This window comes from Alosa alosa, chromosome 7 (assembly GCF_017589495.1).
Source record: "Alosa alosa isolate M-15738 ecotype Scorff River chromosome 7, AALO_Geno_1.1, whole genome shotgun sequence".
NCBI classification, from domain to species: Eukaryota; Metazoa; Chordata; class Actinopteri; order Clupeiformes; family Clupeidae; genus Alosa; species Alosa alosa.
This window is the reverse complement of record NC_063195.1, coordinates 3,117,504-3,131,871: the sequence shown is the minus strand read 5'-3', so window position 1 is coordinate 3,131,871 and position 14,368 is coordinate 3,117,504. Positions and strand designations below refer to the sequence as shown.

The 14,368-nt window shown below is 42.9% G+C and overlaps 1 protein-coding gene across 1 annotated transcript; it reads left to right on the top strand.

Moving 5' to 3' along the window:
- Positions 1 to 9,618: 9,618 nt before the first annotated feature.
- Positions 9,619 to 14,359, top strand: LOC125297682 (cytolytic toxin-alpha-like; the record flags this gene model as incomplete). Its single annotated transcript, XM_048248121.1, has 2 exons — positions 9,619 to 9,628; positions 13,353 to 14,359. Coding segments are annotated over exons 1-2 (1,017 nt in total), but the record flags the coding sequence as incomplete, so codon positions are not given.
- Between the last annotated feature and the right edge of the window lie 9 nt (positions 14,360 to 14,368).

Genomic DNA, 14,368 nt, shown 5'->3' with positions numbered 1-14,368 from the left:
ATGGACTAACATCACAAAGTTTCACTCTTCACCGGGGAACTAGACAGGTGCCCCCTCTCCCCCTCACTATTTACAATCTTCATTGAACCCTAGCAGCTGCCATCCGTCAGAACCCCCTCATCAAAGGTGTCCAGACTCCATATATGCATCACAAAATCAGCCTTTATGCTGACGACATTCTTCTCTTTCTTCAAGACCCCACAACATCAGTAGAAGAAACCATCAAACTCATTGACACATTCTCTAAAATTTCTGAATACTCAATCAATTGGAATAAATCTGAAGTTCTCCCATTACATCCCAACAGCTGGGATGTGACAATAACTCTTCACCTATCCCCTCTGCACTAACTATATCACTTACTTAGGGATAAAAGTCTCCCCCAGGCTGTCAGACTTATTTAGCCTAAATTATTCCCCTCTACTCACTTCAATAGATGATGACCTTCAACGCTGGAAGAACCTCCCATTATCCATCATGGGCAGAATCTCAGTAATCAAAATGACAATACTGCCCAAAATAAACTATCTATTCTCTATGATTCCAACCCAGCCCACCACCCTCTGGTTTAAGTCTCTCGATTCATTAATCACTAAATTCTACTGGAAAGATAAGACCCCAAGGATCAAACTCGCCACTCTCCAAAAACCAAAAGCAATGGGAGGACTAGAGGCCCCACACTTCCAGCACTATGCCCTGGCCAACCAGCTCCACTTCATCCACAAATGGCTACACCCCACCCCCTCAGACAACACCTGGTTAGACCTAGAACAAACAATCTGTAAAGAAATTAAAATCTCAGATCTCCCTTTCTGCAGTCAGTCGGTCAAAAAACATCCATCCTTCAAAGCCCCAACAATTTCAGCTACTCTGACAGCCTGGTGGAGATTCTACCACATCACTGATTCACCTATAGCACCATCAATTCGCACCCCGATTTGGAATAACCCAGATTTCACCGTCAATAAAAAAACACTTAACTTTCACACATGGATGGGAAAGGGCATCACTCACCTTCAACACATTCTTCAAGACAATAATCTGGCCTCATTTTCCTGTTTGGTCCAGAAGCCGCGGCATCGAGTAAACACTTCTTACAATACCTGCAAATTAAATCATCTATCCTAGGAAAATTAACATCAGACAGCTAACCTTGACATTCCCCCACCAATCTCAGAGCTGCTTAATATTCCCTCTCCCAAAAAAATACTCTCCCAAATTTACAAAATTATATCTTGTTCAGAAAAAACAATTGGCCTGCCATATCACAAATGGGAATCAGACTTATCAATTACTCCCGGTGCCGACTTCTGGACCAAAATGTGCAAAAACATCTACCTCATGACAAAGAATAGTAATCTACAACTAATACAATACAAGGTTCTTCACAGATTCCACTACACTGCACATAAATTGGCAAAAATGGGGTTTGGCTCGGATCTTTGCACTCACTGCACACAAAATAACCCAGATACATACATTCATGCGGTTTGGCATTGCACTCCAATCAACCACTTCTGGGTGAGTGTCACAAAATCTCTCTCTTCCATCTTTGGCTGTCACATCCCAGCATCCCCTTCCTTATGCATACTTGGTGATACATCCACAGTCAATTTAAGCAACTCCGGCAATAAAACACTACTGGTAGCGCTGACTATCGCCAAGAAAACAATCCTCATGAACTGGAAATCTAGGAAAAAAGCTCACATCACTCATTGGAAAAACTTGTTAACAGACTATATATCATTAGAAAACCTATCAACTACAAACTTAATCAATACTCAGGATACAACCTCTCCTTGGTACCCCTTTATCACCTACTTACAGTCCTGACCCTCTTTGCCTGAGTTCCATCTCCACACGATCATAACACACTTCATCAACAGATACACATATCATCGAACACTAGGCAGGGGAGGGTAGCTGGAACTATTATTGTTATTATTATTATTATTATTATTATTATTAGTAGTAATATAAATAGCATCCCCTTCTTTCCCTCCCCCTTTTATTTACATTCTCTGATAACTTTACTAATTTCACTCTTTCTCTCTGCCTCTCCCATCGTTATTCTGCGGGGCCCCATTGGATGGCTTGGGAGACTTCGGTCCTGTGGGTCGCTGTGTGGTTTTGGCATTGGTTGGGTCCTGTGGGTTATCTATTGGCCCTGGGCCCCGGTGTGCACCCTCCTCATGCGGCTCATGCACACACCTTGTCCTGGAAGCACACAGCACGCTTTACTCTCTTTTAATCGCACTACATGTTAGGTGACATACATAAACAAAAACTACAAAACAGGCTAGGGTAAGAGTGGAGTGCAGGTAGATGCCTCATCAGGTGTCTATCTGCATGCCTCACTTATTTTAATGCACACATTGTTGAGGCATACATCTTACACAGGGTAAGTGTGGTGTGCATGGGGAAATCCTGACAGATATTCACCATGCATGCCCACTTCTTTTAATGCTACATTCTAGATAGACCCCTCAACCTAGCCATTCACATACTGTACATATTTAGGTCAAGAGTGGCGTGTTGGGTGAAGGTCTGGGGGCGAGGTGTGGTTGGTCGTGGTAGTGGGGGATGTGTGCATATGCTGGGGGCCTGAGGCGATGGGTGGCACGCAGGTCCTCCCCTCTGTCAGCTCGTCGCAGTATAACTGCAGGGGCTGGGTGGAACTGTGGCCATTAATGGGTGCCCAGGTTGGCAATCAGTCAGGCAATCAACCAGGCAATCAGTTATTCCTGTTATTATACTTATCATTAATAGAATAATTACAACTCCTCTCCTGAAACCCTCCCTCTCTATGTTCCAGCTTCTCTCCTCCTGGCCCAACAGCAAACCAGCCTTATACATATCTTGCACACACACACACACACACACACACACACACATACATCCTCACATACTCACTACCCCTCACCCCCATCCCCACCCCCATCCCAACACCACCTCATTCACACTCTTAGAGCTACCATCCGCCCCCCCCCCCCCCCATCCCCCCTTCTTTTCATTCCGGTCATCAATTTCATCCCTGATAATCATATCTGTAATCATCCTGGACATAAAATCATCCTTAGCCTTTCTGTTATTAATGTTATGTTGTGTTATGTTTGTGGAAGCCAAGTCAATGTGATGTCTTGTTAAGTTACAGTATGTGTTTATGTAATGTACGTCTGTTTGTAGGTATGTAGTATTCATGTGCATGTCGTAGTGTTGCATTTTCTGTAATGTCAATGATGTTTGCAAATAAAAAAAAAAAAAAAAAAAAAAAATGTGAATAAATATTTACAAAGTAACTTATGAATACTTTCTTGAAGAGGACGGGTATTTTGGGTTTCCAACATCCAACTTTACATTTAAAATGTGAATAAATACTTACAAATTAAAAAAGTATATTGTTTAATAGAACAATTAGGCCCAGGGGCGGAGCTTGAGGGGGTGCGGACGGTGCGGCACGCCCCCGGCCCGGGACCCGCAGGGGCCCGGTGCGAGGGCGCCCCTCCCCCACCTCCGGGTAAGGTGGGACGGGCCTCTCCCACGGCACAAGGCCGGAGGAGTTAAGATCCTGCAAACGGTTTCTTTTCAATCATTTTCATCAGAGTGGGACGTATTAGGCTTATAGGTTGCCCCAGTCAGGACGAGTTATGACTCACGGTTGCTGAAAAGTTTTGAAATTTACTTTGATGATTTAGTAGGTGTAAAATATTGAATAAAATGTTCTGCTGTTTGACTGGCTTTATTTTAACTCTCATATTGAACTTTACGACGTGCAAATTTACAAAATTGGATCAACGATATTGTCTCCTACAGGCGTCAATGAGAGAACACTTGTACATGATTTTGGTTTCAATTTTCTAATTGGAGTAAGTCTTTGTGACAACACGTCATGATACATTTGATAATGTTTCATCATTGTTTTGGTATGAAGCATCTTATACGTAACCTAATGAATGTGCTCTAGAAAGTGAAAATAGCCTAACCTAGGCCTATATGCGCTCTGTGTCTGAGCTGTCTGTGCACGTCCGCAATTGATTACGTTCCTCAAATGGAGAACACATCAATCATTTTTTGCCCTAAAATGCATGAAACATGCAAGTTCAAAATCCCGCCGGTAGCCACGTTACATCTCCGTTTCATATTTGCCTAGTCTACTAGCCTACAATAAATGAATTGAACGAACTCAACTGACAACAGGTATATCTACTGATTCGGTCATTGAGACTACAGAATACAGTACAACTCTGAAGTTCTGAAGTTTATTTTTGTATTCCGGGGTACAGTAGCCTAATTGCCTAATGTCTTGCCGCTCTGAACTTTCCTGCCAGGTTTATGACGTAAACCGCTACATCTCGTCCTAAACTCATCGTGTGGGAAATCAGATTATCTGTCAATATTGGGCTTTGAAAGTAAGTGATATTTGCTCAGTAATAGTAGGCTACATTTTGTAACATTTATAGAGAAACCGAGGGGAAGTTACATTAGAAAGAATCGTTGGAAATTGAAAACACATACAAAAAAAAGATTCGGGGGTTTTGAAAAGAGATTCGGGGCTTGAGCCCCCGAAGCCACCCCCCCGCTCCGCCAATGCAACCACCCAGCAGTAACTTCTGCATTCAGTGAGATTTGCACCGGCCTAATTTTATTTTTGACTCTTCCCGTCACCGTTGCAACCTCTGAGCGCTCATTCTCCAAGTTAAAGATCATTAAAAACCACTTGAGGAGCACAGTGGGACAGGAGAGACTGAGTGGACTTGCCATGTTGTCCATAGAGAATGAGAGAGCAAAGAAAATGGACATAGGCCTACACAGAGCATCGTGGACGAGTTGGCGGAGCGCAGGGCTCGTCGTGTGCTGCGTATTATTGTTGATTTATTATTAGGGGCAGGGGCGGACTGGGACCAAAAATTTGGCCCAAGCGGCCCTCAAATCGGTCGGGCACACCTAATTAAATACAAAATCTTTGCATTACCCGTAAATATGCATATATTTCCAACTGTCATGGAGCACTGAAAGTGATGTAGGCCTCATTGGCTATCACTCTGACTGATCAGAGCCATGGAGCACATGATCTCCATATTCAAGTAGGCTACAAGCAATTATTAAAGAGTTTCTGCTTGAATTCAAAGTATCATTTCAAATAATTCAATGGGCTACATTTAAACTATACAATGCTCAATTGATAGGAGCACCAAATTACTGAAGCCTACGTGTAAAGAGCTAAATTACTTAGATTGTCATAGACATTAATGTAATTTAGCTATCACTGTAGGACAACTGAAACAACACAAAATAAACAGGGCTGGAAATATTTTATTCCTGTAGGCTATACTACCTACCTACATTGCTGGTACATTTTGGAACAGTATAGCTACATGAACTAATTATCTTTAATGTCTTCCAGTAGCCTAGGTTATATAGTTTGCTTGTGCATGAATAGGACTTGACGTTTCGTAGCCTTCATTTCCGTCAGTCTACAGTCTTTTAGATAATCTTTACCATGATAACCCAGATAGAACCCAACGCTCTACTTTGAGAGACCAACCAGCACTCATGCCATCGATGTTGAATTTTGGGCGTCTGTATGCTACAATATCGCAATTAATAAGTCATCATAATCATCATCGTCAGCATGGCATCATACATAGCCTACCTGCTCCACCACTGAGTTGTTATCATGTAGCTCTACACTCCACCACCTGCTCAATGTCCCTCTGCTCTGTATGCTTGCTTACATCTCCTCGTTCAAACTCAACGAACTTCAACATGTTGCTGACATATGCTAGCCTACTTGCAATATTGTATTTTTGATATATGATATTGTAGCTTCTACATTGGTGTTATTTTGCACAATTGTCACTACCGGCAACTGCCGCAATTTCGTGTAGGCTACTTCGATTAACTTTTGATGCGCGCACAGAATCCTGGCTCTAAACCAAAATGGGAGGGGTGGGGCCCAGGGGCGCCTGCAGAAATTAATGCTATGGTATGCACCTTCTCTCTCTCCTGCTCAAACAAAATGTGTGCGCGTTCATTTTGTTAACGTGTTCACTAACTTCAATAGAAAATTGTAAATTGTAGCCTGATGGCATGCATGTGGGATAATGGGATACTGTCCATAGTTGGGAAGGTATGGTGGGCCAAAACACACACACACACACACACAGGAAATTTTCTTTTGTTGAGTAGCCTGATGGTACGCACAGTGCGTACGGACGTACACCTGCAGGCGCGCCTAGTGGGGCCTGACGTTAGCTGTTATTGGATCAGTCTAGTGTCAATATGGAAATGTAACCAATGGGCTGCTGATTGTCCTTCTCTTGGGCCGATCGTTGGCCAAAAGTATTAAATTATAGCATATTCTATCAGCCCAAAAGGTGCGTCGGCCCACCGGGAAAATGCCCGGTATGCCAGATGGCCAGTCCGCCCATGATTAGGGGTCATGTAGCCTAATGTTTTTTGTTGTTGTTCTCTTGGTTACACTTCATGTACGTTCGATGGACTTCAAAATTAGCCTACATAGTTGCTCTCCGTGGCGCTGACGCTTGTAAGACCCGCTGTTGCGGGCATGTTTATGTTGTAAAATTATGTTATGATGAGTTTAATAAAGGGCCCCGCCCCCGGCCCGGCTCTGACTTGTTCCGCCACTGATTAGGCCCAACACATTTGTCAATAATGTATTCACTTTAATCTACTATTTATTCATTAAAATGAGTATTTTACCTGGTTGAACCACCTGACAATGCGGTTGTACCACCAGGTGTTGTGGTCATTTGTCTGGGGTGCGGCGTTGGTGAGGGTGTAGGTGGACTCCTCCTGGTCCTTATCACAGGTGTTGTGGTCATTTGTCTGGGTGTTGGCGTTGGTGTGGGTGTAGGTGGACTCCTCCTGGTCCTTATCACAGGTGTTGTGGTCATTTGTCTGGGGTGCGGCGTTGGTGAGGGTGTAGGTGGACTCCTCCTGGTCCTTATCACAGGTGTTGTGGTCATTTGTCTGGGTGCGGCGTTGGTGAGGGTGTAGGTGGACTCCTCCTGGTCCTTATCACAGGTGTTGTCTTCATTTGTCTGGGGTGCGGCGTTGGTGAGGGTGTAGGTGGACTCCTCCTGGTCCTTATCACAGGTGTTGTGGTCATTTGTCTGGGGTGCGGCGTTGGTGAGGGTGTAGGTGGACTCCTCCTGGTCCTTATCACAGGTGTTGTGGTCATTTGTCTGGGGTGCGGCGTTGGTGAGGGTGTAGGTGGACTCCTCCTGGTCCTTATCACAGGTGTTGTGGTCATTTGTCTGGGTGCGGCGTTGGTGAGGGTGTAGGTGGACTCCTCCTGGTCCTTATCACAGGTGTTGTGGTCATTTGTCTGGGTGCGGCGTTGGTGAGAGTGTAGGTGGACTCCTCCTGGTCCTTATCACAGGTGTTGTGGTCATTTGTCTGGGGTGCGGCGTTGGTGAGAGTGTAGGTGGACTCCTCCTGGTCCTTATCACAGGTGTTGTGGTCATTTGTCTGGGTGTTGGCGTTGGTGAGGGTGTAGGTGGACTCCTCCTGGTCCTTATCACAGGTGTTGTGGTCATTTGTCTGGGTGCGGCGTTGGTGAGGGTGTAGGTGGACTCCTCCTGGTCCTTATCACAGGTGTTGTGGTCATTTGTCTGGGGTGCGGCGTTGGTGAGAGTGTAGGTGGACTCCTCCTGGTCCTTATCACAGGTGTTGTGGTCATTTGTCTGGGGTGCGGCGTTGGTGAGAGTGTAGGTGGACTCCTCCTGGTCCTTATCACAGGTGTTGTCTTCATTTGTCTATGCTGGTTGCTAGGGTAATTTCACAATCAGGGTGTGTGCTTTGTTTCAAAAGGGTCAAAAATGAAACCATCTAAAAATGGAATTTTTGGGGTTTTACACATTCCATATATGTCTGTAGAAGGGTATAAAAGTTGTTTTCAAGGCATATGCACATGGATAGCTTTAGTAAAAACACTCAATAAGGGATGATATTGGGAAAAACTTATAAAAAATCAAAGTATTAGATTATCTGTCTACATGAGTAAATATCCCATCTGAAGCATTTTAAATCTTACTTATGGGTAGTACACAGTCTGTCCTGCAATGCATATTAGTATTTTTTATGTGAATATGCCGTAAAATATGCATAATTAAGGTTTTTGTGGCAAATACACCATTTTTATAAATATTCTTGTGTAATTTGTTTTGCACTGAATAGCCATACCACTTTTAAATGATTACTTGTCTCTTATTCGAAAGCTTCTGGGGCCGTATTCACAAAGAATTTTAAGGCTAAAAGTAGACAGCTTAAAAGAAGTCGAGAGGACTCCTAACTCACTAAGACCTATTCACAAACTGCTTTTTGTGGCATTTCGCGACGCAATGTTTTGAAATCCTATGCGGCTACAGGAGCTTCCAATCGCGAGGGAACAATTTTGCATTGTAGGCATAACTAATGGATGTAATAGCACCACCAACAACCAAAACTGCTCATTGTCAACATGTAAATTAAATGTAATGTCTCATTGTGAATCAAATTAAAATGTTCTCCTCTTTGCAAACATAGGCATATGGTGACAGATTCATTTAATAATGTTGCAAAGATACTGCATCAATCCGTAGGCCTATGTTTTATTAGGCTACTAGGCTATTTGTTTTGCCTTACTCTTTATTCATCTAGGCCTTTTTATTCAGTTCAGTTTGTTCATCATCTTCCGTCCTTCGCACTACTTGTAAGGATGCTGAACTCTCTCCCTCCTCTCCCCCCTCCACCCTCAGCTACATAACATCCTGGACATTGGACCCACAATGGCCGCCTGCACTACTCCACTTGCACACTTGAACACTTGCACACTTGTACACTTTACAACTTGGTGTTGTTGTCCTGAAAACACAACACTTCTGCTGCTCTTACATAACTTGCACCACTATGCCACTTTCTTTATTACTTAGGTCAAACAGAACTACCCAAGCCTTTTATTGGCCTGACTTTGCACTAGTATTTTATTGACTGTCTATGCACAATTTCAACCACATTTTGCTGCTCTTATTTTTTTCATTATTATATGTGCCCTCTTATTTACTTATTTACTTACTTTTTTGTTTACTTGAATGTTATGTTTGTCTGTGGACTTAAATTGGCAAAATATGTCTTGTCTTCACCGTGGGATAGTGAGAAACGTAATTTCGATCTCTTTGTATGTCTGGAACATGTGAAGAAATTGACAATAAAGCTGACTTTGACTTTGACTTTGACTTGTGTAGCGCACGCATTCTCAGACCTGTAACCTATCACTCATCATCATAAGGATTCCCGCGTTACAATCATCAGCCAATCAAGGTGGTCACTTCAGTCAAGCTCGTGCATGAGTAATGACGTCATCCATAGCAACGAAGACTCACTCTTAGTTTAGGAGTTGTCATTTTTCCTTACTAAGAGTAGGTCTGAAAGGCTTTGTGAATAACTTTTAAGAGAAAACTCCTAGCTAAAATCTTTTAGTGCAATTTAGGAGTACTCCTAGTGGTAAGATAAAAGGCTTTGTGAATACGGCCCCTGATGTTGTTAGACAACAGTAAAAAAAAAAAATCGATATATCTTGATTGAGCTGTGTCTGATTGAGCTAGGTGATCCAAGATGGCGGCGCGTACACACACAGCGACCTCTCTCTGTCCCAACCGTCTGATGGACTGTCAAACATTTGAGTTGGAGTGGACATTTTAGTATTTCTTTGTCTAAACACACAGATAATGAATATTTTACTTCTAAAATGGTAAAATGCTGACACTGTTTATCTCAAACACTTTTTTTGGATCATATTAGGGTGTCACTGTGCATGTTTTCACAGGTGCATAATTAAGCTATTTTTTTTATGTATATTTTTTGGGGCTTTTTATGCCTTTAATTTGATAGGACAGTGGAGAATGACAGGAAGTGAGTGGGAGAGAGAGTCGGGGTGGGATTCGGAAAGGACCACGGGCGGGAATCGAACCCAGGTCGCCAGCGTACGGTGCAGGTGCCCCAGCCAGTTGCGCCACGGCTGGGGCCATAATTATGCTATTTTAATTGCATTTGTAATTTCAATCAACTGTGCTTCACCCTCTGAAGGTGAAGAAGGTGATACATAGAATCAAATGGGTTTCAGTTTCATTAAGTGAGCCTTTGCGTTGACTAAAAACCTGAAAGTGTCAGGTTTCGATCAAAACCAAAATCACCTGTGAATTCCATGACAAAACCTCATTGTTAAAGCAGACAGGGCAGTGTATGTGTGGAATCTAAAGAAGAAAAATCCCTCCGAATATGAACAAATGACTAAAAGGGACAGATAAGGTGGCACCAACAAAAGGGTCTTATGATATGAAAACATGACTGTTTATCTAATCTTTTGAGGGGTATATAGCTTGCCTGGTAAGCCAAACTCATTCATGAGTGAATAGCCAGGTCACTCACGATTGGGAATTCTTTACAATGCTAACATAGTGACGGGCATAGAAATAAAATTACCTTTGAAATCATTGGTCAATCACATTGATCAGAGTCACCTAAACTTTACAAACTATAAACAGAATAGGCAGTCAGGAAACAATGCATGTGAGCTTACTTTTGGTTTAAATACATTTCTGTAATTTTCCAACTACAATGTTTGATGTTTGCCGTTTTGCAGGATTGCTTCTACCATTTACCACAGTCAGTTTTGATTTTGTCATCCCCTCTCATTGTTGATTGGCTTGACATTTTTTTTGTTTGACGGAAACTGAACTATGGTGTTCCAGACTAGTATCTCCTTGAAAGGAGAAAGGTGGGCGTGGCCAGGCTAGTATATAGCACCGCCTGGTAAAATATGCTTGCTAACTGCATTACACAAGATAACTTCATTCTGAAAATGTATGGTTTACCATAATCCTAAACACTACACTTGAAATGTGTTGGAGTGGACAGCAGAAACAAAACTTATTTATTTCCATTTGCATAAGGTTAAATATTGATGCAAACTCTTTGTATGGTTTATTATTGTTCCTTATGGTATCACCATCTATGTAATGTAAGAAAAAGAACATTTGGCAACATATATGTGGAATTCACATAGCATATTCTCATGTGCTGGAGTGAACAGCGTTTGACGGAAAACGTTGGTGGTGAAGTTTAGGGTGATTTCCCAGAAGCATACATGCTTCTGATGTTCAAATTGGTTCTGGGCATGTTGTTGGGAGGTTGTTGCTTGGTATGAAGTATAGCAAAGGTATACCCTCTGCCAAATGGGGTCAGTCTGTTGAGCTCTTTTTAAGACTAATGTCAAATTATTGTTGGACAGAATTTTTACCTATACTTACAACACCCACTATGTCTGTTGACATTATGTGTTCACTAAACTTTTTTCACTTTTTTTGTAAGATGTTACAAAATGGCCTGATGTGGCCAAATTGTCTGTCCATAGTCTACTTTTCCTAATATGAGTTGTGGAAGTGGTTTAGATTTAAAATGAAACACCAATTTGTGCATAAAAATGACTGAAAGGTGCATTTTGTGCCAAGACATTGTATTTTTAGCGTTCTTTGTTCCAGTTGTCAAGGTAACCCAAAGTCTAGCCATTAATAACAACATATAATGTTGGAATATTATGACTTATTCCACTGCTTGGTTGAATTTCCCATTGTCCTACGTAATTTAGAACGACCATTAACCGTATGTTATCTGCACACCTATGAAGTAGATCCATTTTTTGCCGTATCACACTTGTATATTAATTCGCCAAACTCGTTGTGAAGTTTAAATGAACTGTCACGTTGCATCCGAGCTGTAAAATGCAGACGTTCAGAACATTGCAACATTGTAGCATACTGTATGACGAAGACGGCTTTTAGCTAGATGAATGACAGCAGGCTAAGTAAAATAGCGATGTTTCAAAGCTAAAGTTCATCAGAATCTTGGGATACGCCCGCTTGACAACGGGAGAGATAGAACTAACGACTGGCCTTTGGCCGTAGCAACCATCCGTTTAGAACTAGTAACAGCAGTTTGTCCTGTGAGTTGAGAAATTAGTCGATATGTGTCGGAAGAAATTAGTTCTACAAACAAGACAGTTTTAGCAATTAAAACGTTTAAATTGTAACAGGAAATGAACACAACGCAAGTGGCAACAATGGAATAAGCGGGATAATGGACTCCACGGTGGTCTGTTCACAGGGTACTTGAGGTGGTTGCTAGGCTGTTGCTAGGTGAGTTGTGGTGGTTGCTATGCTGCTGCTAGGGTAGTTATGGTGGTTGCTAGGTTAATGTCATTGGTTGCTAGGTTGTAACTGTGGAAGTGGTTGCTAGGCTGTTGCTAGGTTAGTTGTTGCTAGATTAGGTTGCTATACTGGTTGCTAGGTTAATCTCATTGGTTGCTAGGTTGTAACTGTGGAAGTGGTTGCTACGCTGTTGCTAGGATACTTGAAGTGGTTGCTAGGCTGTTGCTAGGTGTTACAACCACCCGGCTCGTTCTGGGTGATTTTAACATAGGGAGGCCACACGTGGATAAAGAGTTAACAAAAAATATGTATTTATTAAAGTAATCATGTATGCAAGATGTGAAGTGCAGTCAGTATTAATGAGATGGTAAGAAAATAAAGGTGTGGTGTACATCAGCGTAATGTGCTAAACCCAAACAAAAGACAAGGGCGACGCATGTAGCAAAGGTGTGGTGTACATCAGGGTAATGTGCTAAACCCAAACAAAAGACAAGGGCGACGCATGTAGCAAAGGTGTGGTGTACATCAGGGTAATGTGCTAAACCCAAACAAAAGACAAGGGCGACGCACACTGCAACGGAGAGAGGGAACCCTGAACTTCAGCCAGGTAGCCTCTTTTATAGTGCAGTTGCCCCAATCAAGTGATCAGCAGCACCTCTGTCTTGACTCCGCCCTGCAAACCAGAGAAAGACAAAGACAGGCAGGTAGGCAGAGACCGGCAGGGTCTTAACACTAGGGTAGTTATGGAGGTTGCTATGCTGGTTGCTAGGTTGTCATCGTGGAAGTGGTTGTTAGGTTATTGCTAGGGTATTTGAGGTGGTTGCTAGGCTGTTGCTAACTTAGTTGTGGTGGTTGAAGTCATGGCCATGCCAGTTACTGTATCAGGACCAGTTACTGTATTAATACCATGGCCATGCCAGTTACTGTATTAGTGCCAGTTAATGTATCAGTGCCAGTTACTGTATCAGGACCAGTTACTGTATTAATTCCATGGCCATGCCAGTTACTGTATTAGTGCCAGTTAATGTATCAGTGCCAGTTACTGTTTTATTAGCAGTTACTATATTAGTGCCAGTTACTGTATCAGTGTCAGTTAATGTATCAGTGCCAGTTACTGTATCCGAGCCAGTGTTGGTAATACAGCTGGTGTCCATTCTCTCATTCCAGGAATCAGTCTCTGGAAGAGTGAGGATATCAAAAGCAAAACACATGTCAGTCCTCGGCCCACCACAGGATTCAAGGTGTCAGCGTCGGACTCCCTCAGTGAGAAGACCAAACTGCTGGACGTGACCGCCTCAGTGAAGCTCAGCCTCATCGGTGGGCTGATAACAGCTGACGGTTCTGCCAAGTACCTCAACGAGAAAACTTCCTCTACTCGTCAGTGCAGTTTCACACTAGACTACCACGAGACCACAGAGGGTAGAGAGCTCATGATATCTGAACTGGATGTTCCAAGTCCTGAGGTCTTTGACAAGACAGATGCTACACATGTTGTAAGTCTGGTAATCTATGGGGCTGATGCACTCATGGAATTCCAGGAAACAGCCAGCGATGTTTCAAGCAAGCAGGAGATCGAGGGAAATCTAAATGTTATGATCAAGAAAATCCCAGGAATTGAGATCAGTGGGGATGGAAGCCTGAAGATGAATGATGAAGACAAGGAGAAGGTGAAGAACTTCAGCTGCAGGTTCTATGGTGACTTTCGACTGGAAGATCTCCCCTCTACATTTGAGGATGCTGTGAGGGTGTACAAACAGCTGCCCAGCCTGCTGGGAGAGAAAGGAGAGACGGCTGTGCCTGTGAAGGTCTGGTTGTATCCACTGAGCAAGCTTGGTGACACAAAGTACAAGTTGAAGAAAATGATCTCAGACGAACTGGTGTCAGCAGTAGAGAAGGTGATGGATGATTTCCACCAGGCTGAGATAAGATCCAATGACCTGCTGGAGAGGAGCAAAGAGATCAAGGCTGAAGAGATCATCCACAAACTGGAGAAGTTCCAAAGCAGCCTGAGGGATTTCACCACTGAGTTTCTGGGGAAAATAGGAGAACTGATCCCAGCCATTACAGAAGGTGAGAAGGAGGAAATGGCTCTGAGAGACCTCCTGAAGGTCCAGGGTGCATCTGGCTTCAGTGGGGAGGATGTGAAGCAGTGGAAAAAA